This window comes from Pseudorca crassidens, chromosome 3, assembly GCF_039906515.1.
Source record: "Pseudorca crassidens isolate mPseCra1 chromosome 3, mPseCra1.hap1, whole genome shotgun sequence".
Classification (NCBI taxonomy): Eukaryota; Metazoa; Chordata; class Mammalia; order Artiodactyla; family Delphinidae; genus Pseudorca; species Pseudorca crassidens.
In genome coordinates this window covers 166,017,898-166,033,241 of record NC_090298.1, presented here as the reverse complement: position 1 = coordinate 166,033,241, position 15,344 = coordinate 166,017,898, and the positions used below count along the sequence as shown (strand labels likewise).

At 38.9% G+C, this 15,344-nt stretch overlaps 1 protein-coding gene across 1 annotated transcript in view; it reads right to left on the bottom strand.

Moving 5' to 3' along the window:
* LOC137221074 (zinc finger protein 699-like) overlaps positions 1–15,134 on the bottom strand; it is a 75,169-nt gene extending 60,035 nt beyond the window's left edge. The window contains exons 1-7 of the mRNA XM_067730268.1: positions 14,844–15,134; positions 14,699–14,762; positions 8,652–13,655; positions 7,639–7,765; positions 2,959–3,057; positions 2,387–2,570; positions 576–2,031 (exon numbers count right to left, since the gene is read on the bottom strand). Of these exons, the coding sequence (XP_067586369.1) occupies positions 576–2,031; positions 2,387–2,570; positions 2,959–3,057; positions 7,639–7,765; positions 8,652–8,900 (2,115 nt within the window). The 5' untranslated portion in view covers positions 8,901–13,655; positions 14,699–14,762; positions 14,844–15,134. The remainder of the gene's footprint in view (positions 1–575; positions 2,032–2,386; positions 2,571–2,958; positions 3,058–7,638; positions 7,766–8,651; positions 13,656–14,698; positions 14,763–14,843) is intronic.
* Between the last annotated feature and the right edge of the window lie 210 nt (positions 15,135–15,344).

Sequence of the window (15,344 nt, the reverse complement as noted above, 5' to 3'; positions counted from 1 at the left end):
TAGATCAAAATGAAATTACCATTTACAAAAGAAATTACAAATACCGAAGTGTTGATAACCACAATGACTGCATACTTAGAGAACAATGAGAGTAAATTAGAAACTAATAATAATAATAAAAAAAGACCACTCATGCCTGCATACAAAAAAATACACTTCAACTCCCCGATGGGTCCAAAAAACTCTGTAATGGAAATAACATTTACATCCAAACCAAAACAAAAGCACCTCATAAAACATATGCAGCTACAGCTGAATGGTATTAGGGGAAATTTATCACCTTAAACATTCATCAGAAAATTAAAACTGGAAATCAACAAGCCAGCAGTAGTCCACTTTAAGGATGAGGCACCAATCTTTGCTTCTAGTATGAATTTTCTTAGAACACAGTAAGTGACGTTCATGAAGGTGTTACCACATGATTTACATACACAGGTTCCTCTTAGTTGTGAGTTCTCAAGTCTTCAAAACGATGAGCGACAATTTCCTACATTCACAGGGTGTCTCCACAGTGTGAGACCTTGTGTGCTAAGATCTGAAAAAGCCTTGCAGACATTTCCTTATTCCTTACTTTATATGTTTCCTCTAGTGTGAGTTTTCAAATGTCTTCGAAAGTAAGCGGGACAAACAAAGGCTTTCCCACACTCCTTACATTCATAGGGCTTCTCACCAGTGTGGCTTCTTACGTGTCTTCGAAAGGATGAAGGACAACTGAATGCTTTCCCACATTCCAGACATTCAAAGGGTTTCTCTCCAGTGTGCATCCTTGTGTGGACAGTAAGGTATGAAGAATGGCGAAAGGCTTTCCCACACTCCTTACATTCATAGGGTTTCTCCCCAGTGTGCGTTCTCATGTGGATCCTAAGGGCTGAGGGGTAAATGAAGGCTTTTCCACATTTCTTACATTCATAAGGTTTCTCTCCAGTGTGAGTTCTTGTATGTACCGTAAGGTGGGAGGAACTAATAAAGGCTTTCCCACATTCCTTACATTCATAAGGCTTCTCTCCACTGTGAGTTCTTAAGTGTTCGGTGAGGGATGAGGAACGACTAAAGGCCTTCCCACATTCCTTACATTCGTACTGCACCTTTCCAGTGTGATCTCTCACATGTGCTCTAAAGGACGAGGGACAACTGAAGGCTTTTCCACATTCCTTACATTCGTAGGGTTTCTCTCTACTTTGATTTTTCACATGTGTATTCAGGGAAGTGGGAAGATAGAAGGCTTTTCCACATTCCAGACATTCATAGGGTTTCTCCCCAGTGTGTTTTCTCATATGGATACTTAAGGAGGATGGACAATTGTAGGCTTTCCCGCATTCCTTACATTTATAGGGTTTCTCTCCCGTATGTGTTCTGACATGTACGGTGAGCTTTGAGGACTCACTGAAGGCTTTCCCACACTCTTTACATTCATAAGGCTTCTCTCCAGTATGGATTCTTATATGTATTATAAGGTGAGAAGAGGAACTGAAGGCCTTCCCACACTCCTTACACTCATATGGCTTATCTCCACTGTGAATTCTTTTGTGTTTGGAGAGTGAGGAGGAACAACTAAAGGCTTTCCCACACTCCTTACATTCATAAGGCTTATCTCCACTGTGAATTCTTTTGTGCTCTGTAAGGGATGAAGAACAGCTAAAGGTTTTCCCACATTCCTTGCATTCATAGTTTGTCTTTCCTGTGTGAATCTTCATATGCGCCCTAAAGAATGAAGAACAACTGAAGGCTTTGGTACATTCCTTACATTCATAGGGTTTCTCTTCAGTGGGAGTTTTCATATGCTTCTTAAAACAAGCAAAAAAATGGAAAGCTTTCCCACATTCCTTACACTGATAGGGTTTGCTTCCAGTGTGAGACCTTATGTGATTCTTAAGGGATAAATGATCTGTGAAGGCCTTTTTACACTCTTGGCATTCAAAGGCTTTTACTTCAGTAGTTCTCTTGAGTATATTAAGATTTGAGATATGGCTGAAAGTTTGTCTACACTGATTTTCTTCGTTATGTTCATAGATGTTCTCCACCATGTGACTTCTTTTAAAAAATAAAAATCACATTATTAGCAGCAAGTAAATTTTTACCATTTTCAGTGACTACATCTGTTTCCTTCCCTGTCCAATGATAAGCTGAAAGTTCTCACAGAGGGCTCTACGATAGCCAATGTTATCACTGAGTTTTTGGCTTATGGGGTTTTTCTGATGGTTGCTTACAAATGAATTATGTGTCAAACATGGAAGAGCTCAGTCTCATTTGTGGAAAAAATATCTTATGAAAATTCCATATGAAATCACAATTTTTGACCAAGTTTTATATACATGTTTTTTTAATTTCATGACATTTTAAGATTCTCTCCTGAGACACTACTCTTTCTTATATGAATAGCACTCACCTCAAATGTCTCTCATGGTTTTTGTTCTGATAATCAAAACCATGGTATTCCCAGCTTTTGTGTAAAATGGACAACGAGGAAGCACTCCTTTTGAATCTTACTACATTCTGTTCACTGGATATTTTTTCTCCATAAATATCTTGTGCGGCGACTAATTCATTAGTTTTAAGTTGAGTCTCAAAACCTGAAACAAAAAAGTAAAGGCATCATGAAAGAAGGACTTTTGGCAGTGTGGCTGGTTCAGGACTTTCCCAATAAGCACAGGGTCAAAATGGCAAAGCAATTAAGAAATAATCCCACAAAGATTGAGACTGATGGTAACATAAATAGGGTATTCCTAGGGGAGCAAAACAAAAAGGAACTGGGTAAAATGCACATGACCGAATACTACATTACAAAGAGGAAATATGGGCTTTCCCAAGAACAAGGACTGATGAAAAGTCAAAATAGTAATCGAAGGTATCTGTGGAAGATCAGCTTCCTCAGACATGGCAAAGTTTCACTTTGCTTTTATTTGATTTTTCCAAATGTAATATCCCCCAACCAAGTCAGTTTCTCCCAAGGATTCTTGCCTTCCTGATGCTCCCCCTGGGTGGGTCCTCTCTCTGCTATCTCCAGGTCCTCCTCTTGTTTCCACTGGGAGATCAGATAGGGTGTGTGTAGTGGATACCCTGTTCATGTGGAAAGGTATATCATGAGGGAAAACAATGAGGAACCATAAACATTTCCATGAGACAGGGCAAAAACTTTGCTCTTCTGTTACTCTAAAGCAAGTAGGAGCTTAATTGCAACAAAATGTTGAATTTATTTTTTTAAGGTGGGAGGGGGTGGTGTGATGTCTAGAACTGATCTGACATTCACACCTAAACCTCAGTATTATTAGAAACTGGTCCAATATTCACAGGCAGGACATACTGTTCTCCTGTTGAAGATAAATAATCTCAGAATACCAATCTCAGACAAGGTTACTCTGAGACCATGATAAGATGAAACAAAATAAGGCTACTTCATAATTTAGCCTAGGGACAGACAAAAAAATGTCACTGTGCCATCCACAAAATACTAATAGAATTTCCCCTGCATCCAGATTTCTGTCAGCATCCAATCTAAAGTGAACACCTAGGGACTGGGTTGAATGGTGCCCCTAAAAAATTCATGTCCATATATACATTACTATGTATAAAATAGACAACTAATGAGAACCTACTGTACAGCACAGGGAACTCTACTCAATGATCTGTGGTGACCTAAATAGGAAGGAAATCTAAAAAAGAGTGGAAATATGTATACGTATAACTGACTCACTTTGCTGTACAGCAGAAACTAACACAACATTGTAAAGCAACTCTACTCCAATAAAAATAAATAAATAAATGACAGCATAATATAAAAAAAATTCATGTCCAAACAGATCAATGGAACAGAATACAGTCCATAAATAAGTCAATATAAATATAGTCATAAATATAGTCAACTTATCTTTGACAAAGGTGCAAAGGCAATAGAATGGAGAAAAATATAGTCTTTCCAACAAACAGTGCTAAAATAACTACTAGACATCAACATACATTAAAAAAAAAAAAGAATCTTGACCTTACACTCTTGCAAAAATTAACTCAAAATACAGGGGGAGGCATCCAAAGCTTCAGGAAAAGTTGGGGCCCCATCAATAAGGAGTAAAAACTTAGTTCAAAATAGATCACAGATCTAAATGTAAAACATAAAACTATAGAACTCTTAGAAGATAACATAGGAAAAAATGTAGGTGACCTAAGATTTGGCGATGACTTGTTAGATAGGTGAAAATTAATCAGGGGAAACTTCACTAAAATGGAGTTGAGAGGCTGGAAGGAGAAGCTTTCATGCAGTTCCACAGGACATCAATTATAGGAAGAGGGCTTCCCTGGTGGCGCAGTGGTTAAGAATCCGCCTGCCAATGCAGGGGTCACCAGTTCGAGCCCTGGTCCAGGAAGATCCCACTTGCCACGGAGCAACTAAGTCCGTGTGCCACAACTACTAAGCCTGTGCTCTAGAGCCCACAAACCACAACTACTGAGCCCACGTGCCACAACTACTGAAGTCCATGTGCCTAGAGCCCATGCTCCACAACAAGAAGCCACCAAAATGAGAAGCCCGTGCACTGCAACGTAGAGTAGTCCCCACTCACTGCAACTAGAGAAAGCCCACGTGCAGCAAGAAAGACTCAATGCAGCCAAAAATAAATAAATTTATAAAAAAACAAATTACAGGAAGAATTGTCGATTACAGACTCCAACAAAAGAATCATCAGGGCTTCCCTGGTGGCGCAGTGGTTGAGAGTCCACCTGCCAATGCAGGGGACACGGGTTCGTGCCCCGGTCTGGGAAGATCCCACATGCTGTGGAGCGGCTATGCCCGTGAGCCATGGCTTCTGAGCCTGCGCGTCCGGAGCCTGTGCTCCGCAACAGGAGAGGCCACAACAGTGAGAGGCCCGTGTACCACAAAAAAAAAAAAAAAAAAAAAAGAATCATCAAGAATCACCAGTTATAATCCTGACAGGAAAAGATGTACATTGCATCCCCTATAAGAAATCAACTACCCCAGCAACTAAGCCAATATGAAACCATCATCACCCTGAATTCTCATTTTTCTCCAATAGACTTTCATCCAAAACAACCTCTCCAAAATTCCTCCTTTTTCTCTATAAAATTATGTTCTTCTCCCTTGTTTTTTGGACTTGCCTATGGCTTTTGTTATAGCTTTCTTGTCCTAAATTGCAATTCCTCTGCTATGCCCAAATAAACCATTTTTGTTGGTAAAATAACTATCTTATTTTTAAGGTCAACAGATAATGACCTGAAAGACACAATTCATGAGAGAAAGAATTGACAAGTTGGACTTCATTAAAATTAAAAACTTTTGCTCTGAGAAAAAACTGCCAAGAGAATAAAAAGCCACAGACTGGAAGAAATTATCTGAAAAAGACATATCTGATAAAGAAGTGTTATCCAAAATATACACAGAATTCTTAAAACTCAAAAATAAAGAAAATAAACAACCCGATTTAAAAAATGGGCCAAAAACCTTAACAGACACCTCATCAAGGAAGATACACAGATGGCAAATAAGCATATGAAAAGATGTTCCACATCATATGTCATCAGGAAGATGCAAATCAAAACAATGAGATACCACTATACACCTATAAGAATGGCCAAAATCCGGAACACTGACAACAAAGAATTTTGAGAATGTGGAGCTGGTGGGAATGCAAAATGGTACAGTCACTTTGGAATACAGTTTGGCAGTTTCTTACAAAACCAAACATACTCTTAACCATACAGACAGGCAATTGCACTCCCTAGAATTTACCCAAAGGAGTTAACAACATGTCTACACAAAAACCTGCATGTGGATGTTTAGAGCAGCTTTATTCATAATTGCCAAAACTTGGAAGCAATCAAAATGTTCTTCAGTGGGTGAATGGATAAACAGGCTGTGGTACATCCAGACAATAAAATATTAATCAGCACTAAAAAGAAATGAGCTATCCAGCCATGAAAAGAGGTGGAAAAACCTTAAATGCATATTACTAAGTGAAAGAAGCCAGTCTGAAGAGGTTATATATATATATACTGTGTGATTCCAACTACTTGACATTCTGGAAAAGGCAAAACTATGGAGACAGTAAAAAGATCAGTTGTTGCCAGGAGTTGTGGGGAAGGAGAGATAAATTGGGGTGAAGGGGATACAGAATTTTTAAGGGTAGTAAAGCTACTTTATGATAATATAATGGTGGATATGTCATTATATATTTGTCCAAACCTTAAAATGTACAACACCAAAAGTGAACACTAATATAAACTCTGGACTTAAGGTGATAATGATGTGTCAGTGTAGGTTCATCAACTGTTACAAATATACCACTCTGGTAGGAAGGCTGTGAGTGTATGGGGACAGGGGGTATATGGGGAATATCTATCTGTACCTGTTACTCAATTTTGCTGTGAACCTATAAACTGCTCTAAGAAAAATAAAGTGTACTGAGAAAAAAATCCCTGTCCTCCCAGAATTTCAGAATGTTACTTTATTTGGAAATAGGGTCTTTGCAGATATAATCAAGTTAAGGTAAGTTATACTGGATTAGGGTAGGCCCTAAATGCAATGACTGGCATCCTTACAAGGACAGAAAGACTTAGAGACAGAGGACGAAGGCCATGTGAAGATGGAGGCAGAGATCAGAGTGATGCAGCTGCAAGCCAAGGATTGCTGGCAACCACCAACAGCTAGGAAGGGGACAAGGAGAGATTTTTCCTGAGCCTTCGGAAGGGTCATGACACCCTGATTTCAGACTTCCAACCTCCAGAAATTTAAAAGAATAAGGTTCTGTTGTTCTTGGCCACCCAGTTTGTGGTGCTTTGTTATGGAAGGCCTAGGAAACCAATACAGCCTGCTTCCACAGACCTACCCCCAAGTCATTCAACCTAAGTACACAAATCCTATAATATTTACTTTCTAACACCTTCTTTCTGAGACATGCCATGGCTCCCCATGGCATGTGTTCTCCCTCACTGCTCAAAGTAACAAACCCAACTTGCTTAACTGGTGGTCTCTGGGTACAGGGCACTAACGCTGTAAAATTCTCAAAAGGTCCCAAACCACCAATTTTCTCCCTGTGCCCCAAAGTGACCCCCGAAGTCTGTGCCCACAATTTCTACACTTAATAAGCCTTGAGGCTTCCAACCACAAGAAAAAGAGAAAGTCAGTTCAATACATGTTTATTTTCTTTCTTTTTTAATCTTAATTTCATATTTATCTTCTTGCCCATTACACCTAAGCATTTTGAATACAGTCACATCTTGTTTTTTATAGTATACATTCAAAAGGGTTTGATATAGAGTTCACCCTCAAAAAAAATGCTTAATGAATGAAAGAATGACTGAATGAAGAAAAATAAGACCAATAAGCATCTTTATAACACTGGATGAAATGAAAAGTCTGCATTCAGTGCCAGTGTCAGAATGGATAAGGAGATTTCCACTGATTCTTTTTCTGTTGCTGTTTTATACTGGTAGAATATTTCAACAATATGCATTGTTATTGTTTATTTTCATGGTGAACCCACTAGACTGTAAGTTCCTTGGGGTCAGTGACCATGTCTGTCTTATTTACCAATTTATTCCAATTCCTCAACCCAAATCCTAGAACAAAGTCAATTAGTAAGATAAAACTGTTTTCTAAACGACTAAATGAAGGAATGTTGCCACCCTTACCTAATGAGGCCAGGTTCCGGAAGTTTTCCAGCATCACATCTCTGTAGAGGTTTCTCTGAGCGAGATCTAGCAAAGCCCACTCCTCCTGGGTAAAGTCCACAGCCACATCCTCAAAGACCACTGGTTCCTAAAACATTCCACATATTTTGTTCAGAAAAGTGCCAACTCCCCCAATGTGTGCAGGAGGATGAATGAGGCTGGAAATACTGAGGAACTGAGAATCAATTCATAGGAAGTTCAGAAGATTCTATTCTCCCAACATCTACCCTAGGATTCAGTCATCAGATCTTCTTCGTTCTACATAAGCATCCTGACTGATCAAATTTTCTCACAGATTTAACAACACTTTTGAAACAATAAATTTATCTTTCCACAGTTTGATGGTGACCAATTCCAGTCTTACAATAATCCAGAACATCCAGAGGATCTAGCAGAAATGAAATGCTCTAGAAATGAAATAATAATTTCTACATTGAAACCAGCAAAAATTCCTTGTTACAGAAACAATTTCACTGCTTCCTTATATCCCACCACAGCAACCAGCACAACACGAAACACTGGGTCAAATCTGGATGAGGTTTTAATGAATAAAAACACACTGAGGGACAGAGAGCTTTCCTTTTTTTTTTTTCACTCCCCACAAACCTTGGGCCCAGGAGTCTGCAAGAAGCACAACATTCAACCCAGGCCCACAGCCGGCCACATTTTCTTGCACTCAAGGCCAGGGGCTGTAAATTATACAACATGAGCTAAATTCAGCCTATCATCTATTTATGTAAGTAAAGTTTTATTAGAACACAATAAAACATTTGTTTATCCACTGTATATGGCTGCTTTCACACTAAAATGGCAGAACTGAGTAAAACAGAAACTCTATGGCCTTCAAAGCCTAAAATGCTTACTATGTGGCCCAATGCAGGAACAGGTTGCTGACCCCTGCTCTAAACAATTAGGAGATCGATGGCCCGGTGGAACTGAAATATTCTTTTGGAGAATTATTAGCTCTTACTCACCTGTGTCATATTTTTCTGTAACTCAGCAGCTGTTCTTTCTTCCTCCATGTTCCCTTCATGAAGAAAGACAGAGTATTGAGAAGTTAGAGCTGAGGCAGGAGAAAGAAGACACGAGAATCTGGGTCTCCCCACAATTTCCATAATCAAGACTGTGGATTTTGCAGCATATCTGTTAGGAGTGATCACTCCCCTCAAAACACACACACACACAGACATGCATAGCCCCAAGACACCCAAGCAAACACACATCAATCTTGTAAGAAAATAGAGGGAGGGGGGAAGAAGTTAGAGCAATCTTATCTCCTCTAGAGCTATAAAACAGTCCTCTGGTTCTTGTAGATCATAAAAAAAAACAGGTTAAGAGTCCCATTTTGTAAGCAAGTTAACTGTAGTCTAAAAAAATTTAACTGTCAATTTGACCATAATAATGAAAACATAAAAAAAAAAATCAGAGAATGCCTTCAATAGTAAGAATATACACACCATCTCAAATCCAGGAAAGTGTGACCTGTATGCCAGACTTCCGGGGGTTCCACTTCCAATATTTATTTCTGTACTGCTTGGCAGGCTAACATGTATTACTCCTCAGTCCCTGACTACTAGACCCTCTCCCACAAGGGCTGCAGGGTCCCCAAAACCTGGTTTTTGAGAAAGAGCATCAACTGACTGAATTCCACATGCAGGTGGCAAGAGAAGACTTCTCCTACTCAATTCTGCAGGAATTGTACAGGAGGTACAGCAGCAGCAGACCAAGAACACTCGGAGTGAAGTTAGCAGTGTGTGTCATCTCTCAGTGATATCTGTAGCACTACTGCACAAATTTCAAATAACGAAAATGCAACAGTTTCTTCCACTGCCGTGGATGAAGTATGTATTTTAAAGCCAATACAAACTGTAACATTCTTTACTAACATGCTCCATTTAAGCAACCAAGATATGAGAATGACTTGGCAAAGAGATGCCTATACCTCTGCAAAAAGATTATTCATAGAAACTCTGCAAATCAGATCCTATCAAAACCAGTTTATAGTTGAAGAATCTTGGAAAGAGTCACTTAACTATGTGCTCAATGCTACTCAATTAGAAAGCTGCTGAGGAGCTGTGTGTATGCAGCTGTATTTACCTTCAAAGCCTAAATGCCCAATGAGTGTATTTCTGAACATATACCCTACAATTTAGTTGTCAGTGAGGCCCTTATGCCCTAACATTACCAGGGTCTGGCCTAGAACCCTGTTGGGCACACTATGGAGAGTAGACAAATGAAGTATTCTATTCAAGTGTTTTATCTTTGAGCTCCTTCTCTTGACTAAGCCCTATGTCTTCAGCAGGGATGCTTCCCTTAAGGCCCTGACCTCCTGCTCCTTCATCTCATATTTATTTCGGTAATATTCACCCTGTCCTACTATGTGCAGTCACAGGAGACACAGCACTGAACAAAACAGAAAAATACTAAAGTGCCTGGGTCTTATAATCGTTTGAAGGAGGACCACTAAATTAACAAAATATTATCAGGTGGTGGTATATGCTATATAAAAATGCATCACATTATAGGGATAAGGAGATACACACATATTTATCTTTAGCAAATCAGGACTACTTATGTGACAGGGTAGAAGCAGGAAATTAAAATAACTGTTTCAGATAACACTAGAAATCCATGGCTGGTGTGGTACATATATTTATATACAACTGACCCTTGAACAATTGCAGGGGTTGGGGCACCAACCCTCCAGCAGTAGCAAATATGAGTATAACTCATATTCAGCCCCCAGTACCCAAGGACTCAACCAACACTGATCCTGTAGTATTGTAGTATTTAGTACTGAAAATAATCTGCATATAAGTGGACGCGTGCATTTCAAACCCATGTTGCTCAAGGGTTAATTGTATTTACAAATATCATCCATTCCTGTAGAAGAAAAATCAGTATCAATGGGGTAACCATTGACTTATAAGGGCAGAAAAAGAACAGCATAAAGGTTTAGGGAAAAAAATGAGTATGTGACAAAATTAACAATATTTTAAAAAACTTAAACAGAATCAGATAAAGCTAAATGGCAATACTACCCAAAGCAATCTACAGATTTAATGCCATCCCTATCAAATTACCCATGACATTACAGAACTAGAATAATCCTAAAATTTATATAGAACGATAAAAGACCCAGAATTGCCAAAGCAATCCTGAGGAAAAAGAACAAAGTGAAAGGCATAACCCTCCTAGGCTTCAGACAATACTACAAAGCTACAGTAATCAAAACAGTGTGGTACTGGCACAAAAACAGACATACAGATCAATGGAACAGAACAGAGAGCCCAGAAATAAACCCACACGCCTACGGTCAATTAATCTTCAACAAAGGACGCAAGAATACACAATGGGAAAAAGACAGTCTCTTCAGCAAGTGTAGCTGGGAAAGTTGGACAGCTGCATGTAAATCAATGAAATTTGAACACAACCTCGCTGGTGGAGAAAAGGGAAACCTCCTACACTGTTGGTGGGAATGTAAATTGGTACAGCCACTATGGAGAACAGTATGGAGGTTCCTTAAAAGACTAAATATAGAACTACCATATGATCCAGCAATCCCACTCCTGGGCATATATTTGGAGAAAACCATAATTCAAAAAGATACATGTACCCCAAAGTTCACTGCAGCACTATTTACAATAGCCAAGACATGGAAGCAACCTAAATGTCCGTCAACAGAGGAGTGGATAAAGAAGATATATATATACAGTAGAATATCTATATATACAGTAGAATATTAGTATATCTATATTAGAATATCTATATACAGTAGAATATTAGTCAGCCATAAAAAAGAATGAAATAATGCCATTTGCAGCAACATGGATGGACCTAGAGACTGTCATACTGAGTGAAGTAAGTCAGACGAGAAAGACAAATATCATATGATATTGCTTATACGTGGAATCTAAAAAAAGGTACAAATGAACTTATTTACAAAATAGAAATAGATTCATAGATGTATAAAAAAAACTTATGGTTACCAAGGGGGCAAGGAGGGAGAGGGATAAAGTGAGAGACTGGGACTGACATATACACACTACTATATATAAAATAGATAACTAATAAGGGCCTACTGTATAGCACAGGAACTCTACTCAGTACTCTGTAATGACCTATATGGGAAAAGACTCTAAAAAAGAGTATATATATATATATATATATATATATATATATATACATACACACATATATATGCTATATATATATACTATACTATATATACTATATATATAGTATATATATACTATATATATAAAACATATATAGTATATATATACTATATATATAACTCTATATATATACTATATATATATACTATATATACTATACATATATATAAAACTGACTCACTTTGCTGTACACCTGAAACTAATACAAAACTGTAAATCAGCTATACTCCAATAAAAATTAAAAAAAAAGAACACACCCTCTCACCATACACAAAAACAAACTGAAAATGGCTTAAAGACTTAAACATAAGGTGTGACACCATAAAACTCCTAGGAGAGATCATAGGCAAAGCATTTTCCAACATAAATTGTACCAATGTTTTCTTAGGTCAGTCTCCCAAGGCAACAGAAATAAAAACAAAAGTAAATGGGACCTAATCAAACTTACAAGCTTTTGCACAGCAAAGGAAACCATAAACAAAACGAAAAGACAACCTATGGAATGGGAGAAAATATTTACAAATAATGCAACCAGCAAGGCTTAATTGCAAAAATACACAAACAGCTCATACAACTCAACAACAACAAAAAAACAACCCGATCAATAAATGGGCAGAAGGACTTCCCTGGCAGTCCAGTGGTTAAGACTCCACACTTCCAATGCAGGAGGCACGGATTTGATCCCTGGTCGGAGAACTAAGATACCACATGCCACACAGCCAAAAAAAAAAAAAAAAAAACGGCAGAAGACCTGAATAGACATTTCTCCAAAGACATACAGATGGCAAATAGGCACATGGAAAGATACTCAACAATGCTAATTGTTAAAGAAATGCAAATCAAAACTATAATGGGGTACCCCACCTCACACTGGTCAGAATGGCCATCATTAAAAAGTCTACAGATAACAAGCACTGGAGAGGGTGTGGAGAAAAGGGAACCCTCCTACACTGTTAGTGGGAATGTAAGTTGGTGCAGCCACTATGGAAAACAGTATAGAGTTCCTCAAAAAACTAAAAATAGAATTAACATATGACCCAGCAATCCCACTCCTGGACATATACCCAGAGAAAACTATAACTCAAAAAGATACATGCACCCCTATGTTCAAAGCAGCACTATTCACAATAGCCAAGACATGGAAACAATCTAAATGTCCATGAACAGATGAATGGATAAAGAAGATGTGGTACATATACACAATGGAATACTACTCAGCCATAAAAAAGAGAAGGGAATAATGCTATCTGCAGCAACATGGATACAACTAGAAATTATCATACTAAGTAAAGTAAGTCAGAAAAAGAAAGACAAATACCATATGATATCACTTATATGTGGATCTAAAATATGGCACAAATGAAACTACAAAACAGAAACAGACTCACAGATATAGAGAACAGATTTGTGTTTACCAAGGGGGAGAAAGGGTGGGAGAGGGATAGACTAGGCGTTTGGGGTTAGCAGATGCAAACTATTACATATAGAATGGATAAACAACAAGATCCTACTGTATAGCACAGGGAACTATATTCAATATCCTGGGATAAACCATAATGGAAAAGAATATTAAAAAAGAATGTATATATGTGTATAACTGAGTCACTTTGCTGTACAGCAGAAATTAACACAACATTGTAAATCAACTATACTTCAATTAAAAAAATAATAAAGTGAAAAAAATGTTTAAAAAATTAAAAAATATAGGGACTTCCCTGGCAGTCCAGTGGTTAAGACTCTGCGCTTCCAACGCAGGGGGCACGGGTTCGATCCCTGGTCAGGGAGCTAAGATCCCGCATGCTGCAGGACCAAAAAATAAAATAAAATAAATAAATGAATATAAACACAAAACCTGTTTACATCCAGTCATTAAAGAAAAAAATTAGCAGTTTAGAACATACCTACAAAGGAAACAGAAGTTGCAGATTGTTTTACAGACAGGTTCACCAAGTAAGTAAAGGATTCATAATTCCATTTTTTGGGGGGGTGGGGGGGTGCTGTTTTCCTGTGTATTTCCAAGACCAGAAAAGTACTCAAAACTCAAATATATGTGTATACACACACACACACGTACATAAATATATGAAAGATCTCATTCATATATACAAGGGCAAAATATTAAAGTATTAGTACAGTCCAGAAATGAATAATGAAGATAATAATCACAAAATAAGTTCATTTCCTCCTAGGAATGAAGTGTGGTTAAAATGATTAACATAATTAAAATGATTAATATAATTCACATTAATAGAAAAAGATCACATGACTCATCCCCTTCGATACAAAATAGTGACTGATCTCTATCAATATGCATTGATGATAATAATTTAACCCACTAGGACTAGAGGGAAATAGGCTTTAATTAGAAAAAATATATATTATTTACAAACACCTACAGCAAACATTCTATTTAATGGTGAAATGGCAGAATAATTCCCTCTGGGATCAGGAACAAGACAAGGATGCAACTTAAATGCTATTCTACATTGAACTGAAAGTCCTGGCAAACGCACTAAATAAATAAAAAGAATATGAGGTACACAAAATTAGAAAGAAAACGCAGAAACTGACATATGATCACACTTTCGGTGTGAAATTCAAAAAAAATCTACAGATAAATGACTAACATTTAGAGCTGCAACTGGCAAGGGGGGTTAAAAAGATACTAAGTAATCAGTTCACTTTTATGCAGCTGAATATAATGTAGCAAACTGATGCCCACAGGAAGAGAAAAAAAAAATCACAGGTTAAAAATAATATCTCTCGCATCAGGAAGGGAGAGGTGGGGACGGAGTTAGGCAAATGTCACCCCATTCTCACAGAACAAGCCGAAATCCACAGACCTGCGCAGAGACGAGGTTGAGACTCTCGTCCCCGTAACCCGAATGGCAGGGATGCTTTTCCTTTCTGGAAAGAGAGCAGAGGATGATTTTGGAGGCCGATTAAATACGAGGATGGCTCTCCAACTCTCGCCTGCAGCAGACTCACCCCGACTGCTGGACTCTCACAGAGTTCCTGATTCAGTGAGTTTGGTACCAGCCGCGGCTGCTGGAGGCCCCGGGCGCGGGTGTCCCAGCGTGGAGCGGTGGGCACAGCCCAAGCGGCCGCCTTTTGGCCTCTGACCCCAAGGCCAAGCTCTCCACCTCCCGCGCACCAGACTTGGGGCGGGCTGGGCTGAACCAGGTAGGACGCGGACCGAGGCTAAAATTTACATCAGATTTAGACGGGGTTGCAAGGGGACATGGCCGCCGGCTTGCGCACGCGCAGAAGTGCACAGCTGCTTCCGGTTTCTGCGCCAAGCACAGCGTCAGGGGCCGGGCCTCGGGAGCTGGGAAATTTGGGTTGGGAGGGGCGGTGGCAGCTTCCAGCCGCAAGTGGAGGAGAAGTACTAGTTTCCTTCCACGGAGAGACGCGACTGGGTCTTGGAGCTGTGTCAACCTAGGACTTGGGGTTGGAGAGGGCCTGGAGCGGGACCAGGCTATGGGCGGG